We start from the raw sequence: 22059 nt of genomic DNA, 5'->3' as shown, positions 1-22059 counted from the left end.
TTATTAATATTGTTGCGCGTGAGGAGGGCCTGTAACTCACAAGAGGCAAAGTTTTGAGTGGCTCATAATGGTTCTTCGCACGTTCTGCTTTGTAAAGGACTTTCACTCAAAATTATCCATCCTCCTTAAGACTGATGATTCTTAGCGGTAGGAAACTCATAGTCTACTTGACTGCACATAATTCATTGATTTACATAAACAGCTACAATAACAAAAGGATAATGATTCCGACAAACCATATGAACCTTTAAAAGTTTCACCAGTACTTCAACAAGTTAAAAGCAACTGTAAGTGTCCAGTCATCACCTGTTGACCCATCCTCTCTGCCACTAGTCTGTTGACTCTGACCCCACCCCACACACTTCGCTCCCTCCCACTTCCTTGCCAGTGCACCTCAACTCCTCATCTCAGCCCACCTCACACTATGCTGAAACTTCAGTGATGCAGCCTGTATAGCGACCTTCTAGACACCCCGCTTAAGAATATACCCTGAAAATGCTCTTGAAATTAATCAATTTCATGAGTGAAAAATTACTAAAAAATAATGCTTTTCAATTGTAGGTGATCAATGAAACTTCGTTGAGCAACTTATCAGTATCAGAAGTAATCAGCCTCCTTCTCCTAAAGAAAGAGATTAGGGCAGAAGAGGCCCATTGCTCTGGTTGCTCTTAATACACTTGCTCCAATGGAGCCAAGGATTTCACCTGCCTTAATACTGTCATTTACCATCAAAACATTGCACCATGTGAGAGAATGGACGTGGCCTTGGATGGGGCAGGGTTTGTGATAATCAAAGAAGGAAAACACTTCCACCTACATACACCCCCACCCCACCTATGAATGAGTCATAATCTTCCGGGTCTAGACAGGGGTTTCCAGCTCAGTTTATGTTCCTCTGTGTAAAATTGTCTCTTCACAGGACGAGCTTGTGAAATGAGTCAATTTTGTGGGACACAGTGGCACTATGTTAGCTGTGGGGTCTGTACCTTACACTCAAAACTGACCTTGCTACCTACTATTTTCACCTTCTTGTTCTTGCCTAAAAGAATCTTTTTTTTTTTTTAGATTTCTTTATTAATTTTCAAATTACATGTGGCTGTGAGGCCAATAACAGTTAACCAACATTATAAAACACAGGCAGGCATCATCACAATATCTGATGCAATAATTGCAATAAACCCCTACTACACCAACATTGACATTTAGGTTGTAGCCGGGGAATAGGCCATTAATGAATATATGTGGTATAGAGAAACAGTGTGACATAGACCAGTTTCATCCAATGGAATCTTACCATCTAAAACAGTTATTAGGGTATGGATTTTCTTTTTTTTATCTGATTACTTATCGAACCAATTCATGAGGCAGGTCACACCCTTAACCTACTGTTTACCCTGATGGTTTAACTCTGGCTTCTTGGGCTCACACAGCTCTACTTCACTTAATATTACCTAACCAACTTGTACACTGATAATGCTCCAGCAAAGAATTTAGTCCCTCGGAGCCCCTTTCTCCACTCATAGTCTACGCCCCTTGAAAACCAATACATTTTTTCACCAATAACCTCCACAAATAAAAACAAAACAGGAGAGCTCTAAACAGACACAGAATTAAAAATCGAATCGTCAACTGATTGCACAATGTATAAATGAGTATAGCGCAGAGCATAAAAAAAGCGCACTTCTAAATCTCCACTGACGAATCTTTGAATTCAACTAAAGAACCTTTCCACGGAGATGGTGTTGCTGAGCTCATAATCTGCACGCTAGTTCCCTCATCAGACCTCTGTCATAATCATATGTTGTTCTTTAACAACTAAATTGACATTTTAAGGACTCATTACCACCATCATTTCACAACCCTTGGTACCTTGTATTCATACACCTCTATGGGGCAACCCTTCATTTTGAATATGCACCTGTCTCTGATTCTGATGCGAACAACAGATTGGGGCTTTCAAAAAATCATCACTGCCTTTAGAAACCTACACAATGCCAAAGTAGTACTAGTCTAGGCTCCACAGCACTTAGACCGATTTTTACCAATTGAACCAATACCTCCATTTCCAGTGGGTCTCTCCCTTAGGACCTCAGATAGAGATTTGTTAACACCTTTCTTAACAAACCTGCTGGAGTCAAAGATAATCAGTTAAATTACAGACACATCACTCGCCTTCATTATGTGCAAAGGCACTTGAAACTGTTATCATCCACCAATTGTCATTTCAATCGGAAACAGGCTCTTGAGTGACTTTCAGTGTAGCTTTTGACCCCATTGGTCATGGATACTACTGTACATGTGTTAGAAATGGGATCCCTGGCTGGCCAGGGCTTGCGCCAAAGTCAGTCAGAGACCACCACTCCCAAGCCAGGGCAAGGGAGTTACAGGCCAAGATAACCCCTGCTCATCCTCTAGGTAACGTGGCGCGAGCAGCAAGGCTAAACTTGGAGGCGATATGAGTTAAGTGCTTGCGCGCGCACCCCAGCAACAACACCCAAGGCCCACCACAAAGGAAACTCCACACAAGGTTATATGTAAAAATAGCCTTTGTATTACATCAAAACACATTAGATAAAACACACACTTTACAATGTGCCAACAGGCACGGGCAGAATTTACAGGGGATATGTACAAGACAGGGCTTCATGGACCACTGTCAGGAATCAGCACTTTTAGAACTTAGCACTTTTTAGATCATAGAATTATCACTGTAGCACCTGAGGGCAAAGGGTGCCGTGAACCTCGTGGGGCTCGCAAGAAAGGAATGCCCAACTTGTTGGAGTCCCTCACGGGGGACTCGATCTCGCACTTAGGGCCCTAGAGCCTCTCGGGGCTCTAAACAACAATCAGCGCCAGCTCGCGCTACGAGGGGGGGGGGGGCGGACACCGACAATGTGTCCCGGCGCCCCTCCCGTCTCTCCTCTGCCACACTCACCGGCTGTCTGCGGCGGCGGCTGGAAGACTCCTTTACTCGGCTGCGGGGCTCTCCCTTCACTTGGGAAGCCTCGCGGTCGGGCCTCTTCGGTGCTCCGGTGCGGAGCGGGCGCTTCCCGGGGTCCGGGGAGATCTCCTGCTTCTCAGGGCAGGCAGCCAATTGCAGCACGCGTCGCCCGGCGAGCCCCGCGGCCTTAACCAATGGCAGCGCGGCTCCCGGGTGACGCCAGCGGCTGCTCCTCTGATTCTCCTTGGCTGCGGCGGTGAAGTCCTGGGCAATGCCGGGTGGGCACCGGCTTCTGAGTACCATAAAGCGCGGTGGGCACGCGCTCGAAATGCGGCAATGTCCCCGGCAGGGTGGACACCTGCCAGGGGGCTCAAACTCGCCACGGAGCGGGGCCAACGCCGGGTGGGCTCCGGCTTCCGACAGTAAAGCGCTCCTCAGCGCTAAATGCAAAGTAAAGCGCTCGTAAGCGCTAGAGGTTAAATCAAGCGTTTCCAGGCGCTTGGGAGCTCAGAAGTCCAGCAAAAGGTCCTCAGGACAGGCAGGGGGGCAAGGCTGGGCCCAGAGCCAGCACACTGGGTCTCCAGGCAGGGAGACACTCCAAGTGGCGGTCCTCTGGCCCAGCGACAGCAGCAGCAGCCCCCTCAGGATCCTGGAAGAGAACAACATCTGTGGGGACACAGCCCCATTTTTATACACCACATTCCTTTGTCTAAGGGTGCAGGGTGGGGGAGAAACCAGTCGCAGCTGGTTTTGGAGCACTCTTGAATGCTCAACCACCCTTTTCATTCACTGGGGAGGCTAGGGTCGTTAGACACACCACAGGGGGGCGGAGCCAGCATTGTGTGTGGAAAACCCAGCCCATCCAGGACACAGGTACACTCCTCCCACACATCACTCATGCTAATCTCACACTCACCACCGGGCAGACCCACCCAGACTTCCTGGAGCCTGGCATGCCAGCCAGCTCCATCCAATCACGCTCCAGGCATATTTCACATTAATATGCCAACTCCTAGAAGTGGCATTTGTACACAAGACACACTCATGCCACATACACCATTGCGAAGCATTCACTCTCACGAGTTCGCACATATCAGATTCGAACCTGTATACCCCACGCATCAGGAACTACCAGGGACACATACATTCCCCATGCATTCCTATGGGAGGGCAGGCCTATCTCATCACATGCACTCAGAGTGCGCACGCACTTTCCACTGGGACACAGTGAAAGTGCGCAGAACCCAAAAATCACCATCACCAGGTCACCATTACAAGGAAAAAGTCTAGGGGTGAACCTGCCAGAAGGGCCAAGTCCAACACAACCCCCTTCCAGCCAAAACGCAGGGGAGAACAATCACCACTGTGATGGACTTCCCTGCTTGGGGCGATAGAACACGGACGCGGGCCCGCAACTGCAGGGACACCCTCCTGTTCTACGCCACGGTGAACCCATGGGATTCCTTCTCAACACACTGTCTGGACCAACTGAGCTACCCCACTGGTACTCCCGAGCTGTCCGCGGCCAGGACCAGGCCCTGGGCCACCCAGGTGCCACCGGTCCTTGCCTATTCACAGAGTGGGGGGTAGTAACCCCTGGTACATAGTAGCCATTCTCCACTCTTCCTGTCTGCAAGACAGGACTAGACTGCCACTGGTTCTCCAGCCTAGGGCCTACAACCTCAGGCGGATCAGGAGTCTCGGGGAAGGCTCTCCTCCCCCTACCTCTTCTTCTAGGGTTCCTCCTCCTCCTGCGAGGGGTACCCTTACAACGCCACTCCAACCCAGGGCTTATCCACCCAGGTTGTACCGGGGTCAGAGGTGGGCTTTCCCACCCTCTGCACCCCCTTCCAGAGGTCTGCACCCTCCCAACTGGAGGGGTTCCCCTGGAAGAAGCACTGGCCAGGACACTGGTTACAGTCGTCCCACCCTTCAGGTCAGGCTGAACCTGAACCTGGCCTCCCAACCTCCGGTCTAAAACCTTTGACGGAATAATTGCCTGGCACTCCAGGACTTCTGGGGACTCGCACGCAATCCCCCTGAGGCTGACACATGACCCATGTGTCGTGTGACTGTCTGTCTGGCGCAGATCTCCCGTCCCCTGTCCACCTGACAGGGCGTGAAGATCCCCCAGAAGAGAAGTGGTGCAACTTGGGTCCCCCCAAGAAGATCTAGTCCAACTGACTAGTCCCTGGTCCACTGGTGCATCCACTGGGAAACTCATCCCCCAATCACTCCTCACTTCGGACTTCTGTGCACTCCCTCCTGGAGTAGCACTGCCGGACACTGGAACCCCTGGAGCTCTAGTTACAGATGCTCCAGGTTCCCTAGACACTAGGAGATCCTCCTCAAGTGTACTAACAGGACAGCCTAGGTCCCTAACCTGGTGTTCCCTCAAGAAACCACCCAGGTTCTGAGATAGGGCTTCGGGCCTCTGGGGACTCTCAGCCTCCCACTGACTCCTGCTCCACAGAGCCAGGTAGTCAGCCCCTCCACCCCTCTCACTATACTGGGACCTAGCTGGGCTACACTGAGCCTCTTCCACCACGCTGGGCTGGAAGATACCTATACCACTACTGTTGGACTCACTCACTAGGGACTCTAAAGAACCTCTGGCCCTCTCCCAGCGGTCTGCTTCATCTGCAAGCTCACATGCTTCAGAAAATCCACACCCCAACAGGTGTTGGCGCAACCCTGGTGAACAACAGCTGAGCAGGTGCTCTTTGACAATCAGATCAAACAAGACATCAAAATCATCTTTCGTGTGAACCTTTACCCAATCAAACAGTGTATCACAACATTCATCCTCAAACTCCACCCAAGACTGGTGAGACAGTTTCCTACTGTCCCTGAACTTCACCCTTAACTCCTCGTCTGGGGAAACAGGTACCAGATTGGGGGAACTGGGACTTTCTACACTGAGATTTAAATAGCTGCCACCACTGGACTCAACCCTCCCTGGGGAGCCCAGAAAATTAAAACTGCGCGCAGGGGATAGTCTACCCTCCAGAGCTCCTCTGCCTCTGGTGGAGGCCCTCTCAGCCTCCTCTATCCTTTCCTGTGCTAAGACCCTTTCAGTCTCTAACTGTTGTTTTCTAACGCCCAGCTGTGCCATAGCCTGGGCATGCTCCAACCTGAGCTTTTCTAAAGCCAGCTGGTGCTCCCTTTCTCTCCTCCTATCCTCCAACTCCTCTGGGGACAGGGAAAGGGATGAGGCGCTGCCTCCTACGCTGGACCCAGCAAGGGACTCCCTATCTATGGGGTCCTCACTATCTGCTGGCGTCCCCGTACTCTCATTTTGTTCCTCCTCCTCAGACTCTTCAGGGCTCCCCTCAGACCCACCACCCTCATGGTGTGAGACCCGGGACCTCTCCTCACTGTGCTCACGCTCCCAGTCATCCTTCTGCCATTGGATCAGGTTACCCCTAAGTTGGGACTGGGTGTCTGACTCATTCACTGCAATGTCTCGCTCTTCGCAAAACTCTCTCAGCTCATGCATAAACAGACCCCAGACATTAAAAGCAGACTCCATCTTGGCAGGATGCTCACAGACACGTGCAACACAGGGGACTTAACTGTCAGAGCTGAAGCAAGAGTACCAAATTTACAAAGATTCAGTGAGTTCCCTAGAGAACTCCCCCTTCACTTGTCTAGTGCCACACACCACTCATTCACACACAACCCCCCCCTCGGACTGGTAAGGCAGTTTCTACCACCCCTGACTTTTCAACCTGACCACACGTGACACAGGTACCAAACTCTGGGCGCGGGGCGGGGGAACAAATGCACTGGACACTATTAAACAATGATACTCTTAGGAGAAGAAAATGGAACTTCCAAAAACAATAATCCCCAAAAATGTGGTCATCTAAAATGCAGAGTTTTGTAGTGCAGCCAGTTGCTACTGTGGTACAACGCAAACACAAATCCTTATCCTCACCGCTGCGTCCAGTGTTAGAAATGGGATCCCTGGCTGGCCAGGGCTTGCGCCAAAGTCAGTCAGAGACCACCACTCCCAAGTCAGGGCAAGGGAGTGACACGCCAAGATAACCCCTGCTCACCCTCTAGGTAACGTGGCGCGAGCAGCAAGGCTAAACTTGGAGGCGATATGAGTTAAGTGCTTGCGCGCGCACCCCAGCAACAACACCCAAGGCCCACCACAAAGGAAACTCCACACAAGGTTATATGTAAAAATAGCCTTTGTATTACATCAAAACACATTAGATAAAACACACACTTCACAATGTGCCAACAGGCACGGGCAGAATTTACAGGGGATATGTACAAGACAGGGCCTCATGGACCACTGTCAGGAATCAGCACTTTTAGAACTTAGCACTTTTTAGATCATAGAATTATCACTGTAGCACAAAAATAACATACAACCAGTCACTACTGGTACCAGGTGAGCACTACCTATGCAACCCTCACACAAGGAACCTGGGCCTCGCTAGTACCACCTGTACTAGCAAGAAGGAAACCACCTAAGTATCGCTATACCTGTAAGGGTCTAAGGAAGGAAACACATGATGCATCACAATACATTCAGCGGTGTAAAAGGACAAAGCACATGACGCATAAAAACACATTCAGAGGTGCAGCACAAGAGAACACATGATGAATAATCTATTCATTCAGAGGTGTAAGAACAAGCAACTACGCAACACAGTCACGTAAGCCACAACTTGTGGCAGTCCCAATGTCAGGGTCCTAAACGGAGCAACTGCCCACAAAGTGCTGGGCAGCTGGAAACACTGTTGGGCCACTGCTGGAGCCTCGCAGGCTCTGGCCAGAACAATGTGGTGCAAAGAGTGAGCCTCTCAGGGCTCTGAAGTGAATCTATGCAGCCTCCCTGGGCTGGGGGGTCCCTCACGGGGGAACCCAGAAACACTGGGGGTGCCTCGAGCCTCTCTGGGCTGAAGGCACAAATGCGGCGGTTTGGAGTCCCTCCTGGACTCAAGAACAATGAAAATGCCGCTCCGAGCCTCTCTCAGGGCTCTGAGGGCAAAGGGTGCCGTGAGCCTCGTGGGGCTCGCAAGAAAGGAATGCCCAACTTGTTGGAGTCCCTCACGGGGGACTCGATCTCGCACTTAGGGCCCTAGAGCCTCTCGGGGCTCTAAACAACAATCAGCGCCAGCTCGCGCTACGAGGGGGGGGGGCGGACACCGACAATGTGTCCAGGCGCCCCTCCCATCTCTCCTCTGCCACACTCACCGGCTGTCTGCGGCGGCAGCTGGAAGACTCCTTTACTCGGCTGCGGGGCTCTCCCTTCACTTGGGAAGCCTTGCGGTCGGGCCTCTTCGGTGCTCCGGTGCGGGGCGGGCGCTTCCCGGGGTCCGAGGAGATCTCCTGCTTCTCAGGGCAGGCAGCCAATTGCAGCATGCGTCGCCCGGCGAGCCCCCGCGGCCTTAACCAATGGTAGCGCGGCTCCCGGGTGACGTCAGCGGCTGCTCCTCGGATTCTCCTTGGCTGCGGCGGTGAAGTCCTGGGCAATGCCGGGTGGGCACCGGCTTCTGAGTACCATAAAGCGCGGTGGGCACACGCTCGAAATGCGGCAATGTCCCCGGCAGGGTGGACACCTGCCAGGGGGCTCAAACTCACCACGGAGCGGGGCCAACGCCGGGTGGGCTCCGGCTTCCGACAGTAAAGCGCTCCTCTGCGCTAAATGCAAAGTAAAGCGCTCGTAAGCGCTAGAGGTTAAATCAAGCGTTTCCAGGCGCTTGGGAGCCCAGAAGTCCAGCAAAAGGTCCTCAGGGCAGGCAGGGGGGCAAGGCTGGGCCCAGAGCCAGCACACTGGGTCTCCAGGCAGGGAGACACTCCAAGTGGCGGTCCTCTGGCCCAGCGACAGCAGCAGCAGCCCCCTCAGGATCCTGGAAGAGAACAACATCTGTGGGGACACAACCCCATTTTTATACACCACATTCCTTTGTCTAAGGGTGCAGGGTGGGGGAGAAACCAGTTGCAGCTGGTTTTGGAGCACTCTTGATTGCTCAACCACCCTTTTCATTCACTGGGGAGGCTAGGGTCGTTAGACACACCACAGGGGGGCGGAGCCAGCATTGTGTGGGGAAAACCCAGCCCATCCAGGACACAGGTACACTCCTCCCACACATCACTCATGCTAATCTCACACTCACCACCGGGCAGACCCACCCAGACTTCCTGGAGCCTGGCATGCCAGCCAGCTCCATCCAATCACGCTCCAGGCATATTTTATATTAATATGCCAACTCCTAGAAGTGGCATTTGTACACAAGACACACTCATGCCACATACACCATTGCGAAGCATTCACTCTCACGAGTTCGCACATATCAGATTCGAACCTGTACACCCCACGCATCAGGAACTACCAGGGACACATACATTCCCCATGCATTCCTATGGGAGGGCAGGCCTATCTCATCACATGCACTCAGAGTGCGCACGCACTTTCCACTGGGACACAGTGAAAGTGCGCAGAACCCAAAAATCACCATCACCAGGTCACCATTACAAGCAAAAAGTCTAGGGGTGAACCTGCCAGAAGGGCCAAGTCCAACAACATGAGTTAAGAATTACTCAATCCCAAGGTTACAGCTACTGTGATCCTAATAGACCTATCAATTTCATTACACCCCAAGTTGTTAATCAAAAGGCAGTCCACATCCTGGGAACAAGGGAAACAATACTGTCATGGACTGCTTCCTTTCTGCAACATTGTTTCAACCTAGTCAAACTGGGCTCATTACTCTCAGAAAAAAACAAAATCAAGTGTGGTACATCTCATGGCTCTGCCTTGTCACCATTGCTATTTGATGCTTGAAAGAGCCCACTCACTGACATCCTAGAAGTACGCAATAATTTCTAACGCGTGTATGTCAATGACAGACAGCTCCTTCTTAAGCTTGGGAATGGGTTTGGAAACCTAAACAAATTGTCTCACTGCCTTTCATAGATTCAATGCTGGATGTCGAAAAACTGACTATGCCCAAATTGGGAAAAAACTAAAACGCTGATCTCGGCACTGAAGATACTGCCCCCTTCCTTGTAACCTGGCTTGTGCAACTGCATACTTCTCCACTCCATGGATAAAGTACACAACGTGAGAGCATCATGACTGTGAGTTATCATTCATACCCCACAAATATGCAGCCCTCAGCAGTGGCGTAGCTGGACCTTTGGCCAGCCATGGCGGCACCAGCATTTGCAGCCCACGGCGACATGTCACAGCAGGGAGTGTGGGGTGCTACTGGCAGATTCCTGTGATGGCTTCAGGTAAGGGGGGGGCGGCGATTCCCATGCTTCTGCTGTCTTGCAGGTACGAAGGGGGTGGGCGGTGGGGGGGGGGCCACAACCCCCAAACTAGTGTCACCCAGGGTGGTTCTCCACCCACACCCCCTTCCTACGCCACTGGCTCCAGTACTGCATTCCACCATTTAGGTTTGCTAACAGTGGTTCTCATGTGGTGCCAGCTCTCTCATTAAATTATTCTCAACTTCAGTATGGTCATGTTCCACTTGAAATACTGCAACAGCCCATACATCAGTTCGGCCAGCCTATCTCTTTCAAAACTGAAGAGAGTCCAAAACTGTGCAGCACACTTGTTTGGTCTGAAAGAACACAACCCAACCACACACGCTCTGATAGTCCTCCACTCGCCCTTTTTAAAAGAAAGGACAACCTTTCAAACTCGTCATCATGCATAAAGCAATCCAAGTTTGTTCAACCAACTTGCTTGCTGATCTGATTGTTTCATACTAAATGATCCAAAGCCGCAAGTCTGCAAACCAATAATGTGTGTTTACCTCACAAATTAGATACAAGAAATGGTGCCTGGCCCTCCCATGATGAAGGCTCCTAACTGTGGAGTACCCTCTAGAACAGAGACCAGAAAATTACTATCTCAAATGCAAAGGCCTCCCTATGCTGGCCTGCACCATTTTCTAAACCAGAGAATAATCTTCAAAGCCACCAGGGCCATCTATTTTGATGACAAGCTCATCATCTCTGATGGCATAGGAACACCTACAGCGAGGACACAATAAGGCTTGAGGTAATAAAAGATAAACTTAAGAAACAGGTGTCTTTCCTTTGCACCCAACATCTGGAATGACAACTTTTTATTCATGAGTACTGCCCAGACTCAGCTCAAATTTAGGGACTAGCCACCTTAAATAACACTACATCACAATACAGAAACTGCTGCCCCTCAGATAACCGAGCTACCCATCCAATCACATGGTATTAGCCTCTGCCTCTTTAACAAATGCCTAATAGCTTTTGGATAGGTTTATTCCATGCAAATATCAACTACGCACATTGTTAAATACCCACCTCTTAGTTGGCATTTAGATAATCCTGACCTAATAACAGCCCACTGGGGACGGCTCCTCAGTTAAGGTGGAGGAGTGTGGCCCACTAAAAAACTCACCCCAGGAATAGATAAATAAAATGGTATTAAATTACCATATTACTATTTTATTTTTCAAAACTCCGACCCAGGCGGAACATTAAATAGAAATAGCACAGGAGTCTCACCTTCTGGAACAAACCCCAACCACTGAAATCAAGGCATTGGAAATACAAAACAAACAAACTACAAACAGGGCCACCTGTAGGAAACTCGCTATGATATGAAGCCAACTCAGATCCCATAGAATGAACCGTGCTGAAAGCCCACTGTTCTACCTGAATCAGGCATTCTATGATGAGAGGGGGACAAGGTAGGGATGATCTTGGTGCATAATTGAGCATCATACCGCCCCATCGCATTATTAATCACAGATGCAAAACTTTATATTAATGTTCTGGCAAAATGCCTGGAACCCCTGCTCCCAAGCCTCTTTGACCCAGACCAGGTGGACTGCATCCACAACCACCAAGGAATGAACAACACCAGACAGTTAGCCCCCTTGGTGGTAAATACACGTAAGCACAGTATACCCATGCTGCTGCATGGGGCGAAGGCCTTCAATCAGGTGAGCTGAGACTTTCTGTGTGAGGTAAGATTGCACTGGGATCATAGATTATCTCCAGGATCATAGCAACACACACGTCCCCATCCACCTTTTTTATGACTCAATGGCAATGTACTCCACCCATGAGGATTGAGAGGGGTATGAGGCAGAGGTGCCCCCTTTCCCAGCTGCTCTTCACCCGTGTGGTAGAGCTGCTGGCTATCCAAATCAGGACATTACCTGAGATATTGGGAGTTGCCTTTAGTGGCACCACCCATAACGTGAACTTATTTATTGATAACCTTCTCCTCACTTTAACAGACCCCATCCCGGTCTTTGTTGGAAGTGGTTTGTCTTCTTCTCGCCTCTGAATGTGATTTAGATTTAAAGTCAACAAAGATTAGTCTCAGGCCCTCAACTTTACAATCCTGGAGGACCTAGTTCCATCTCTGCAATCTCTGGCGCGTTCTGCAAGGCCCCACTCTCTATTCACTATATAAGCCTCAACATCACCTCTAATCTTGACAACAGAGCCAAGGCCAATCGGGGACTCTACGCCATTATTGAGGACGTACGGAGATGGAAACCCTTATACATCTAATGGTTGGGGCCCGTAAATGTGGTCAAATTGAGCGTGTAGTATAGGGTACTCTATTATTTCCAATTTCTACCTACTCCTATCCCCAAGACAGTTATTAGACACCTCAAAAACAAATTGCATATATTCATCTGGGAACAGGCGAGACCCCAAATCTCTAGCAAACTGCCTGTCTGAAAGTGGTGCAAAATGATTGGGCGGCCCTCCTCCGATATGTGTTGGAATGGGTGACCAGAGAGATCAAAGAAGCATGATTATACATCGACCATGCAGTGGCATGCACATCATTTTGGGTCCTGGTTTGGCTCCAAAAAACGAGTTGCCCTAAAGGTGAATACATAGCAACACCCACGAGAAATGTGCTTGCATTTGGGATCACTTAGCCCTTAAGAGGTGATTAACTACCTTTCCCTTATCTAACACCCCTTTGGCATGCAACCCTGATTTCACCCCAGCTCTTGACCCTAAACTTTCACCGACTGGACTCAGAGGGACTGCAGGACTCTGAGTTACCTCTTCCAGGGCCATACAATGAAACCTTTCAAGCTATGTTCCAGAAAACCTGTCTCCAATACTGCCAGATCCACCACTGGGCACTGCATCTTAGTAAATTTGCTTGTAGATACCTCCGTGCTAACTCAATTCGAAACACTTGTCAGGTCATTTGAGGGCACCCAGCGGCTGATATCCCTGTCATACATCAGTATTCAAGCCTCTAAGCCTCGCATTAATCACCCATATCAGGTGTGTTGGAAAGGTGACCTGGCACAACCAATTCTGAGCAAACAATGGAAATGCTTCCTGAGAAAGAGCCCAAAAATCCACTGGAGTATTAACCCCAAAGAATCAACCGTGAAATTATGTTCCAATGGTATTTGAAATCCCATAGACTCGTCAGCATGTACCCCTCCACACCCAAGATATGCGGAACGTTCATAAAGACGTGGGCACATTTCTCCATATTTGATGGTCCTGCTCATGAGTCAAACGTACTGGGAAAGAATCCTGGAACACATTAAAGGCACTCTAGGATATCCCATACCGGCTGATGCTGCCATGTTGATTCTTGGGTTAAAACCAGTGGCAGACTCCACAAAGAAAGGTGGAACGCGGGAGGGGTCACGGGGGTGGGGGTTAGCAATACTATATTAAACAAAAAACTTACCTGGAGCCACCGGCCGCCTCCCGCATCGCACCTCTCCTCTCTTCCTGGTCACAACCCCCCCTGGGACAGACTCCCATCCAATCTCCGTGCTGCAGAGCAGTGCTGGGTTTGGCCTGAATGGGCTGTGTAGACCCTTTGCTCAGACCAGGGAATGTGTGAGGTTTCTCCAGCCCAGTTGTTCATTGCACCTGGACTGGAGAAACCTCAGTGCGCATGTGTGTTTTGGCCCACCTGAGACAGCTGGCCAAACACATATGCGCAATTAGGTATTGCACATAGCACTCCTCCTCCCTCCTCCCATGCCTCAGCCCAGCTCCTCCCTACAGTGCTGGCTCAGAGCCTAAAAAATAAAACGATGTTAGAACATCATTTTATTTTTCATTTGTTGGCTATGAGCCAGGCAGTGGGGCGGCGCTCCTTCGCCATTGCAGGGGAGCAGCTGCTGATTAAAACTTGCAAACCTGGAAGCCAGGACCCATGTAATGGGCACTAACACACCACATTACAGGGGCAGCCAGGCAGCTCAAAGCCCCTTTCTGGAAGAAGGCTGAACTGCTGCCAATAATGTCCTGTTTATACAGGCTTTGGCAGATACTCACCATGATAAACAAAACACACACACTAACTGAATCAGAAATTACAGTCACCTACCTCTGGCAGCCATTAATTAATTACTTAACTGATCCAAACTAGAATTTCTATGTTTTTACCCGCTTAGACTCAGGGCATTGTATTTCTTTGACTGGGCCACCGAGAAGAGAGAAAAGAGCTATCCTACCGTGAACGTTTGACTTGATTGGTAGGGGTATAAATCCCCCCACTCACTTGGTGTATTTTGTGTTTCATGGCATATCCCATGTACCTTCCCTGAAGTGGAGATTGACAGCTGTGAGGCAGCATTATTTTCACTTTATCTAGCCACAGCATTTTAGCTGGTTTTCCGATTTATCTCCCGCCAAGCTTAGCCGCACATTTTGCCATTGCCTTAGCGGATAGTTTACCTGTACATGAATTATTTTATTAACATTTTGTATTTCTGGGTGATCTCAATTTACATGTTGAAGATACCACATGTCGTCTGGCCACCTCTCTTGTTGAGGACCTAGGTATTTTACAATTTACTCAACTAGTGCAGGCCCCTACTCACCGATATGACCATATATTAGACTCCATATGTTAGTATGACACTTCTGGTGCCTATGGCATCGTCAGACCATTTTGTTCTTCCTTTTCAGGTCTCCATGGCTGTCTACTCCACATGTAGATGGTCACTATAAAACTCGGAAATGGGCCAAGGTGACTTCCACTGCTTTTACGGTGGCTTTGAATACTAATCACCCTCTGCTTAGAGATGGTATTTATTTAGTAAACTCGCAGGCTGAAACCTGGATCTACCAGGCTGGGATAACAGTGCAGCCATGAAAATCTGTAGTGTCATTTGCTCTAAGCCTTCGGCAGTCTCTGTCTATGAAGAAATCCTGCAAATGCCTTGAGAATCTATGGCCCAAGAACTACAGCGCTTTAGATAAAGTGAACTATCTCAAGTCCCTTAAAGAATATCACCCAAAAATTAGGGACACACAGTATATTGCTCAGAAGATTGAGACCCCTAGGGACTCTTCACAAGAGGTTTTCAGACTGTAAAAGCTCTATAATTTTGGTACGCATCTGCTATGACGACTCCCATGGTATAAAACTGCAGTCAGATTGCACAGTTGTTTTTTTATGAGATCACTAAGATCTATGCCTCCTTCCCCAAAGAAGTTAGAGAGGCTCTAATGCCTGCTACTTGGTCTCTACCCCCCACCTCTACAAGTGGTCTTCTTATCATAAATACTCTGGGCAGATTTACAAGCCCCTTGCGCCACTTTTGCATCACTTTTAACATGGGAAAAGTGACGCAAAAACGGCGCAAGGGGCTTGTAAATCTGTGTGTCTGTCTTTAACAGACCTTTGTGCTCTGGCTGCTCAAGTAAAATCTGGCTCCCCCCTGGACACTGCTCCACCTATGAGGCTGGAACGTGGTTTGGAGGTCCTTCTACCTGTACTAAGTGGATTGCCTAATCAGTCTTTTACAACCACCCAGATTCCTTCTAAATGTAAGCATGCCACAGTTGTACATCTCTTAAAGAAACATTATGGATCCGGCCAAACCAGAAAATTTTAGTCCCATTTCCCTACTCCTGTTTTTCTCCAAAGTAGGGGGAAAACATGTCATTCAGTAGCTGATAATATTCATTGAGAAGGAAGAGCTCTTGCATGAGACCCAATCTGGGTTCCGTCCCCAATACAGCACCAAATCTGTGCTGTTGCTGGCCTCTGAGTATTTGAGACTCAGTGTTGATGGGGCAAGGCAGCGATGCTGGTCTAGCTAGACTTGAGTGCGGCCTTTGACACACGAATCCCAAGGCCTTCTTTTTGAACCGCTCTGGTGGTTCGGTGTTGTGGACTTAGCTCTAACATGGCTGGCAGATTTCCTTCAGAACTGTACCATTCAGGTGATTCAACAGCCGGGTATTTCTGAGGTCTTCTCATTGTAGCAGAGAGTGCCACATCCTGACTTTACTCAATCTATACATGTGCCCCCTTGCTGTTGTGGTTGAGCGCTATGGCATTAAAATCATGTTGTACGCTGATGACCCTCAGCTAATTATTACCTAGGGCACTGGATTATTGTTCTTCTGCAGCCAATTTCAGAGCTTGGCTGCTAGGTTTAGCAGAATGAACCGCAGCTGCCTCAAATTAAATGCTGAATAAACTGAGGTGTTGGTTCTGGGGAAACAATCTTCAATCTAGTCCACTACCGGGTGGGCAGATGCCTTAGGACTTAGGACTCATTCCAACCCCAAAGCTGAAAGTTAAGAACCTTGGAATATGGTTTGACAACATATTCTTTATTGACAGCCAGATAGCTAGTCTTGACTGGGTCTGCTTTGGTATCCTAAATATGCTAAGCAAGATCCTGGGCTTTCTTCCTGACACAGCCAGGAAGACAGTAGTCCAGGCTCTTTTGGTCTTGACTCTAGACTATTTCAGTGTGCTCTAACTTGGGGCCACCCTAGGTAGGTTAGGAATGCTTCATGGAGTACAGAATGCAACATGAATGTTATTGAACATTTCTAGATACTCTTCTACGAGCACAACTCTCAGCAAACTCCATTGGCTTCCGATTAGGAAAAGATTTTATTTTAAATGCGCTATACTTTTGCCGTAAAATCTTCAACCTGAAGGGCCCTTTATACCTTTAGCCTTTGATTAAGCCCTATCATCCTAGTCGTTGCCTCAGGTCCACAGGGGCAGTGCTCACTGTAATCCCCAGGGTGGCTAATGACCGAGTGGAAGGTCGTTCTTTTATCGACCTGGCTGCCAAACTGGAACACTCTCTAAGCTGTTTTGCGATAGGAACAATCTTAACTGGTCTATCAAGACTTGGCAATTTAGACAATCTTAAACAGGTTTTTCAATCGTGTGTATTTAGGCTACTGTAAGGTGTGGAACCTTAGTGCGGGTATACTCCGAAGGGAGTAACCAGGCGCTTTATAAATGTTTTAACATAAGATACAGTAACATAAAATAACATATTATAACATTGTTGGCTATAACTTCACACTGCTCATAAACCACTCTGTGTGATAAGATTGGGTCATCCTTTTTTGTACCTACTTGCTCTCTACTCGGTTTGCCTTACTCAGAGCAATCATATGTGTGGTTGTATCTACTTATTGGCTCGCTGGGCCACAGATTGACATGTTGTTTTATATTGATAAAACTTCAAAAAATATATATTATTTTTTAAAAGGCAACTGAACTTTATTTGTTATACTGTCACTGTGTAGATGGCTCTTATTCCTCTGTAATAACTAAGCCAGCCGACCATTGCAATAGTCCACTGGAAAATCTATCAAACGTGATTTGACTGAGCAGTTTCAAATTCTTCCAAAGCTAGAACTAAAGTGCATTATGCAGCTCTTACTGTTTCTCCTTTTTCTCCTTTCTGTCCCGCAAATCCTGTCTGGCCTGCTTCTCCCTGTGAGAGACAAAGCATAAAAATGTTGCACATGAACAAGAACAAACCTTGTACATTGCTGCAGTTTGTAATGTGATGTAGTACTTATCAACGGGTATATTAAATATTCTAACAAATCTGGTGAACTATTAATTGGACATAAGTGTTGCATTATGGTTTACCAACAGCAATCCAGATACGTTTTTCCAAGCTATTTGCATAGTTTGATTTAACTACGCCTGTATTTTACATACATTCCTTCAGCAAAATCACAAGAGTTTGGCTTCGGATGGCTAGGTTTCTGCTCTACATTTCTAACAGCAAATTGTTCATCCCTGAGCACACCCTTTTCTTCGTTTCCCTCTTTTGGCTACCAAACACGTCACTGCAATGCCTAGAAATGAAGTAGCCCTCCACAAAATAAAAGCAGCACTTCAAGCACACCCAACATGACTGCTACGCCATGCTGAAGACATACAACAAACCAGAAAAAACATGTCCAGGAATACAACCCAACTAGGACTGGTTGTGCATGCTTAGGAGTGGTACTATACCTAAGAAAAAATATAAAAGAGACCCTTCAAGCACCTCCAACATGATTGCTACTTATTTTTGAAAACAGACAACAACCCGGAAACACATGTCCAGGAATATATCAAGCACTGTCTGAACACGTTACATACCTTTGGTAATGCTTTATCTAGCAGAGACTCTATCTAGCTGCAGATTCCTTATTGCAGAATATTTCCAGGCATCAGACTGGATCTGGAAATGTTTGAGAACCCCCCTTGCGTGCAGGTAAGTGATGTTGTTTTGCTCTGCGTGTTGTCGCTGGTGTTGTCTGCGTCAAAATGACATGCGCGGTGCCATTATAGGTGCCACCCTAGCCTGCTGACCTCAGTTCTTGCCAAGCTGAGGAGGAGTGACTAGTTTGCCTGTGAGGTCCTAAAGGAACTATAAATTGAGAGAAGAGAGTTCGCAGGATGGGTAGGATGAGGGCGAGGGTCGGTAAGTAATCTGCGGCTAGATAGATCCTGTACTAGATAAAGAGTTACTGAAGATAAGTAACTTGTTCATCTGACAGAGATTTATAGCTGAAGATTCCTTACCTTAGAATAGATACCAAAGCATATTTTCCCAAAAGTTGGTTTACAGATCGTACAGAACTGAACAGGCAATGGGCCGATTCCACCAGACCAGACTGTTGAGGCAATAGTGTTTATCAAATGTGTGCAGTGATGCCCACATAGCTGCTTTAGTATTCAACAAGATGTGGTTCTCCTTTAAATTGCCCTCCCTGCGTTTGCCTCCTCAAATCCAACTAAGAGTTGATTGTCCACCCAGAATCCTTTGGTACGATCAATATTGAATGTTAACATTCTTTTTTAATCCAGATGGTGGTGTCTCTCCTCTTCGTTAAAAGGATGAGGAGGTGGGAGGAAGGCAGGGTGATGCTTTGCCCAATGTGAAAGGGTGTGACCATCTTTGCCATAAAGGAAGCCCAGGATCTAGGATCCATCTTGTCTGCTGACCAGTGCTTAAGTGCATTTGGTTCTCACCTAAACTTGACAATATTGATGTATACAAAATTGGCATATTTAGTCTACTTTTAAGTCCATTGTAAAGTGGTACAGAATATACCCAGGGTTTGTAACCTAAATGCTAGTAGTAGGCGTTTGCACTGATTGTGTCACCCACACAAGTAGCACAGGCTTGCCAATGCAGGGCCTGTGTGTGCAGCTTACTGCCACTTCGACTTGACATTTAAAACTACTTATAAATCAACTAAGACAGCCACATTAACTGACTGTCTGACACACTAGTGTCTGGCACCTCATAGGTTTGCTAAGAAAACCGTCACACACCATCCTAGTTGGTGTCATGCTTCATCATCGGATCCCAGCTGAGTAGCCGAATGCTACTCAGCTGTGCTGCAACACCTGTTTACACTGGAGTAGGTTTGAGGTGAGGGTGAATGTGTGAAGTGAGTGTGAATATAAAAATATCTCCAGAATTCTACCTATTAATTTATTCCTGGTGATCCGGGGTATGTTAAAAACAAGAGAGTGGGTAATTAAGTTACGAATACTATGTCTAGCTTAATATTACCCTTTGGTGGTCGACATGTTTCAGCCCACTTGAACATATTGGGGCTTTCTTCAGGACCTCTCAAATATAATAAGTGAAGTGAAAAAGTGAGTGGTAAAAAATCAACCATTTGTTAAAGCATTTTTAGTACTCTGGCTAAGGAGTACTGTATATGCAGGGAGGTCTGACCGTGTTTTGGGTCCTCACATTGGCTAATACCTGAAAGGGAAAAGAACATAACACAATACAATACAACGATTAAAAACATTCTGTAGGTTATGCCATAACCGCATTGTTGGTGTTAAGGTGTTTTTTACTGAGGCAAGTGGTGTCAGACATACGTGCAGTACCTTTCATACACATGCCATGCGCTCAATATAACATGCCTGTGTACGATATAGTGATCATGCCTTTGAAAACTATAGGACGGACGTGTTTTTCAGTGCCCTATATTGAACTTTATTGTTCGTTGTGAACAGTGGCAATGACTAATCTATTGGACTTAATGTGATTGTCATCATTAGAAGTGTTTTTTTATATATATTAATCCAATGTGAGTGGCTCTGTTGCTCTGTGAAGGTTGTAGTGGTCTATTTTACAGTGACTTATTGAAGAAATGATTAGCGTTTAATATTTACACTGATCGTGTTGTTGGCGCTCGCATCTGGTCCTGGGAGGGGGGAGCCTTTTTAAGTCACATACTAGGACAAATAAAAAAGGGGGGGGGGTTAAAAAAGAGGAGATGGTCAATGTAGACATCCTGGTTTGTCTCGTGCCATAAGCTATGTATACAGCCGAAATTGACCGTGGTAGAGCGGCGCAATATGCAGCAAGCCGATTGTATCCAAATTGATTCAATCTTACTTGGTGATAAGGTCTCTCCTGTAGAACGACCTATTGCGGTGTCCTCAGGAACCGGCTGGTAAGTATCGCAGGAGCCTGTGTTGGTTTTAAAGAAATGCTCCGGTTGGACATCGGAGAGGCGTGCACCTCAGCACGTACGAGACGTTTGGTGCATGCGCGTCATCACGCACCTGACGTGTGGCGTGAACGTCTAACGACTAGACTGCTAACTATAGCTAAATAGTCCCGGGTTTAGGATGGATAGATATCACTAATTGAATAGTGCTCCCGCGAAGCATAGTTACATAATAAGAATGAGAAGTTTTGGTATGATTACTGGAGATTAGTACAACAACAGACATAGACAACGAAAACAACACTCGCAAAATTCGCGAGGGTTATATATTCATTATATAAAGTGGTGATGCTGGCTTCAGGTTCACATTTACAAACTAGTACAGTATATCACTCCCAGATGTAGTTTGCCAAGATTAATTCAGCAGTTGAGACTTTTCCAGGGTATGTTACCATTCAACCCTTGGGTATGAGTAGACATCCGATATACCCATCTTTGTTCTTCATCCAGCTGTTATTGTTGAATGTTGCTGGTGTTGTGGTCCAATTGCTCAATCACTACCTATTGCATATAATTTGGAGTGTGACCCTGTTCTAAAAATTGGCTTGTCATGCGAGATATATTGCGTTTGCAACGAATGTTACTTCTGTGTTTTCAGATTCTTGTTTTTACTCTGCGGCTGTGCATTCCCACGTATCTCAGGCTACAAGGGCAGGTTATGAGGTATATGACATTTGTAGAGTTGCAGTTCGAATCGTATGTCTGCGTATTTCCCAGGTTTTTCCTGATTCTAAGTTGAGTGTCTTAGTTGGTTGCGTTAAATGACATACACTGCAATTACTGCAGGGGTGGTGTCATGTTACTCTTGGTAAGCCCTGTGCGCTAAGAATTGTGTCTTCTGGTCGATTTTTTTGCTGGGGTCTCGTGTGTTCCAGGCTATCCTTCAAGCTCTTTCCTTTATTGTATGAAAACAATGGCTTCTCCCACTTGAAGTTGCATGTGTTCAGTATTGCCCAATGTTTCTGCACAATTTTGGCCACTTGATTAGATATAGGGTTGTAGGTTGTCACACATGTTAAAGGGACAGAGGTTTTACTTGGTGTATTGAGGGACTATTAGAACCGGATCACCAGGAATAAATCAATAGGTAGAATTCTGGAGGTATTTTTATATTCACACTCACTTCATCACATTCACCCACACCTCAAACCCGCTACACTGTAAACAGGTGTCGCAGCACAGCTGAGTAGCATTCGGCTACTCAGCTGGGACCCGATGATGAAGCATGACACCAACTAGGCTGGTGTGTGAGGGTTTTTTTAGCAAACCTTTGAGGTGCTAGACACTACTATGTCAGACAGTCAGTTAATGTGGCTGTCTTAGTTGTTTATAATTATATTGGC

General features: G+C 47.4%; 1 protein-coding gene across 1 annotated transcript in view; it reads right to left on the bottom strand.

Annotated features, from left to right (window-relative positions):
- The window catches only part of LOC147707467 (collagen alpha-1(XIX) chain-like), a 1668057-nt gene that overhangs the window by 45007 nt on the left and 1600991 nt on the right, over window positions 1–22059 (bottom strand). The window contains exon 19 of the mRNA XM_086925649.1: window positions 17617–17670. Within this exon, the coding sequence (XP_086781775.1) occupies window positions 17617–17670 (54 nt within the window). The remainder of the gene's footprint in view (window positions 1–17616; window positions 17671–22059) is intronic.

This window comes from Lissotriton vulgaris, chromosome 6 (genome assembly GCF_964263255.1).
Source record: "Lissotriton vulgaris chromosome 6, aLisVul1.2, whole genome shotgun sequence".
Classification (NCBI taxonomy): domain Eukaryota; kingdom Metazoa; phylum Chordata; class Amphibia; order Caudata; family Salamandridae; genus Lissotriton; species Lissotriton vulgaris.
This window is presented reverse-complemented; position numbering and strand designations above follow the sequence as displayed.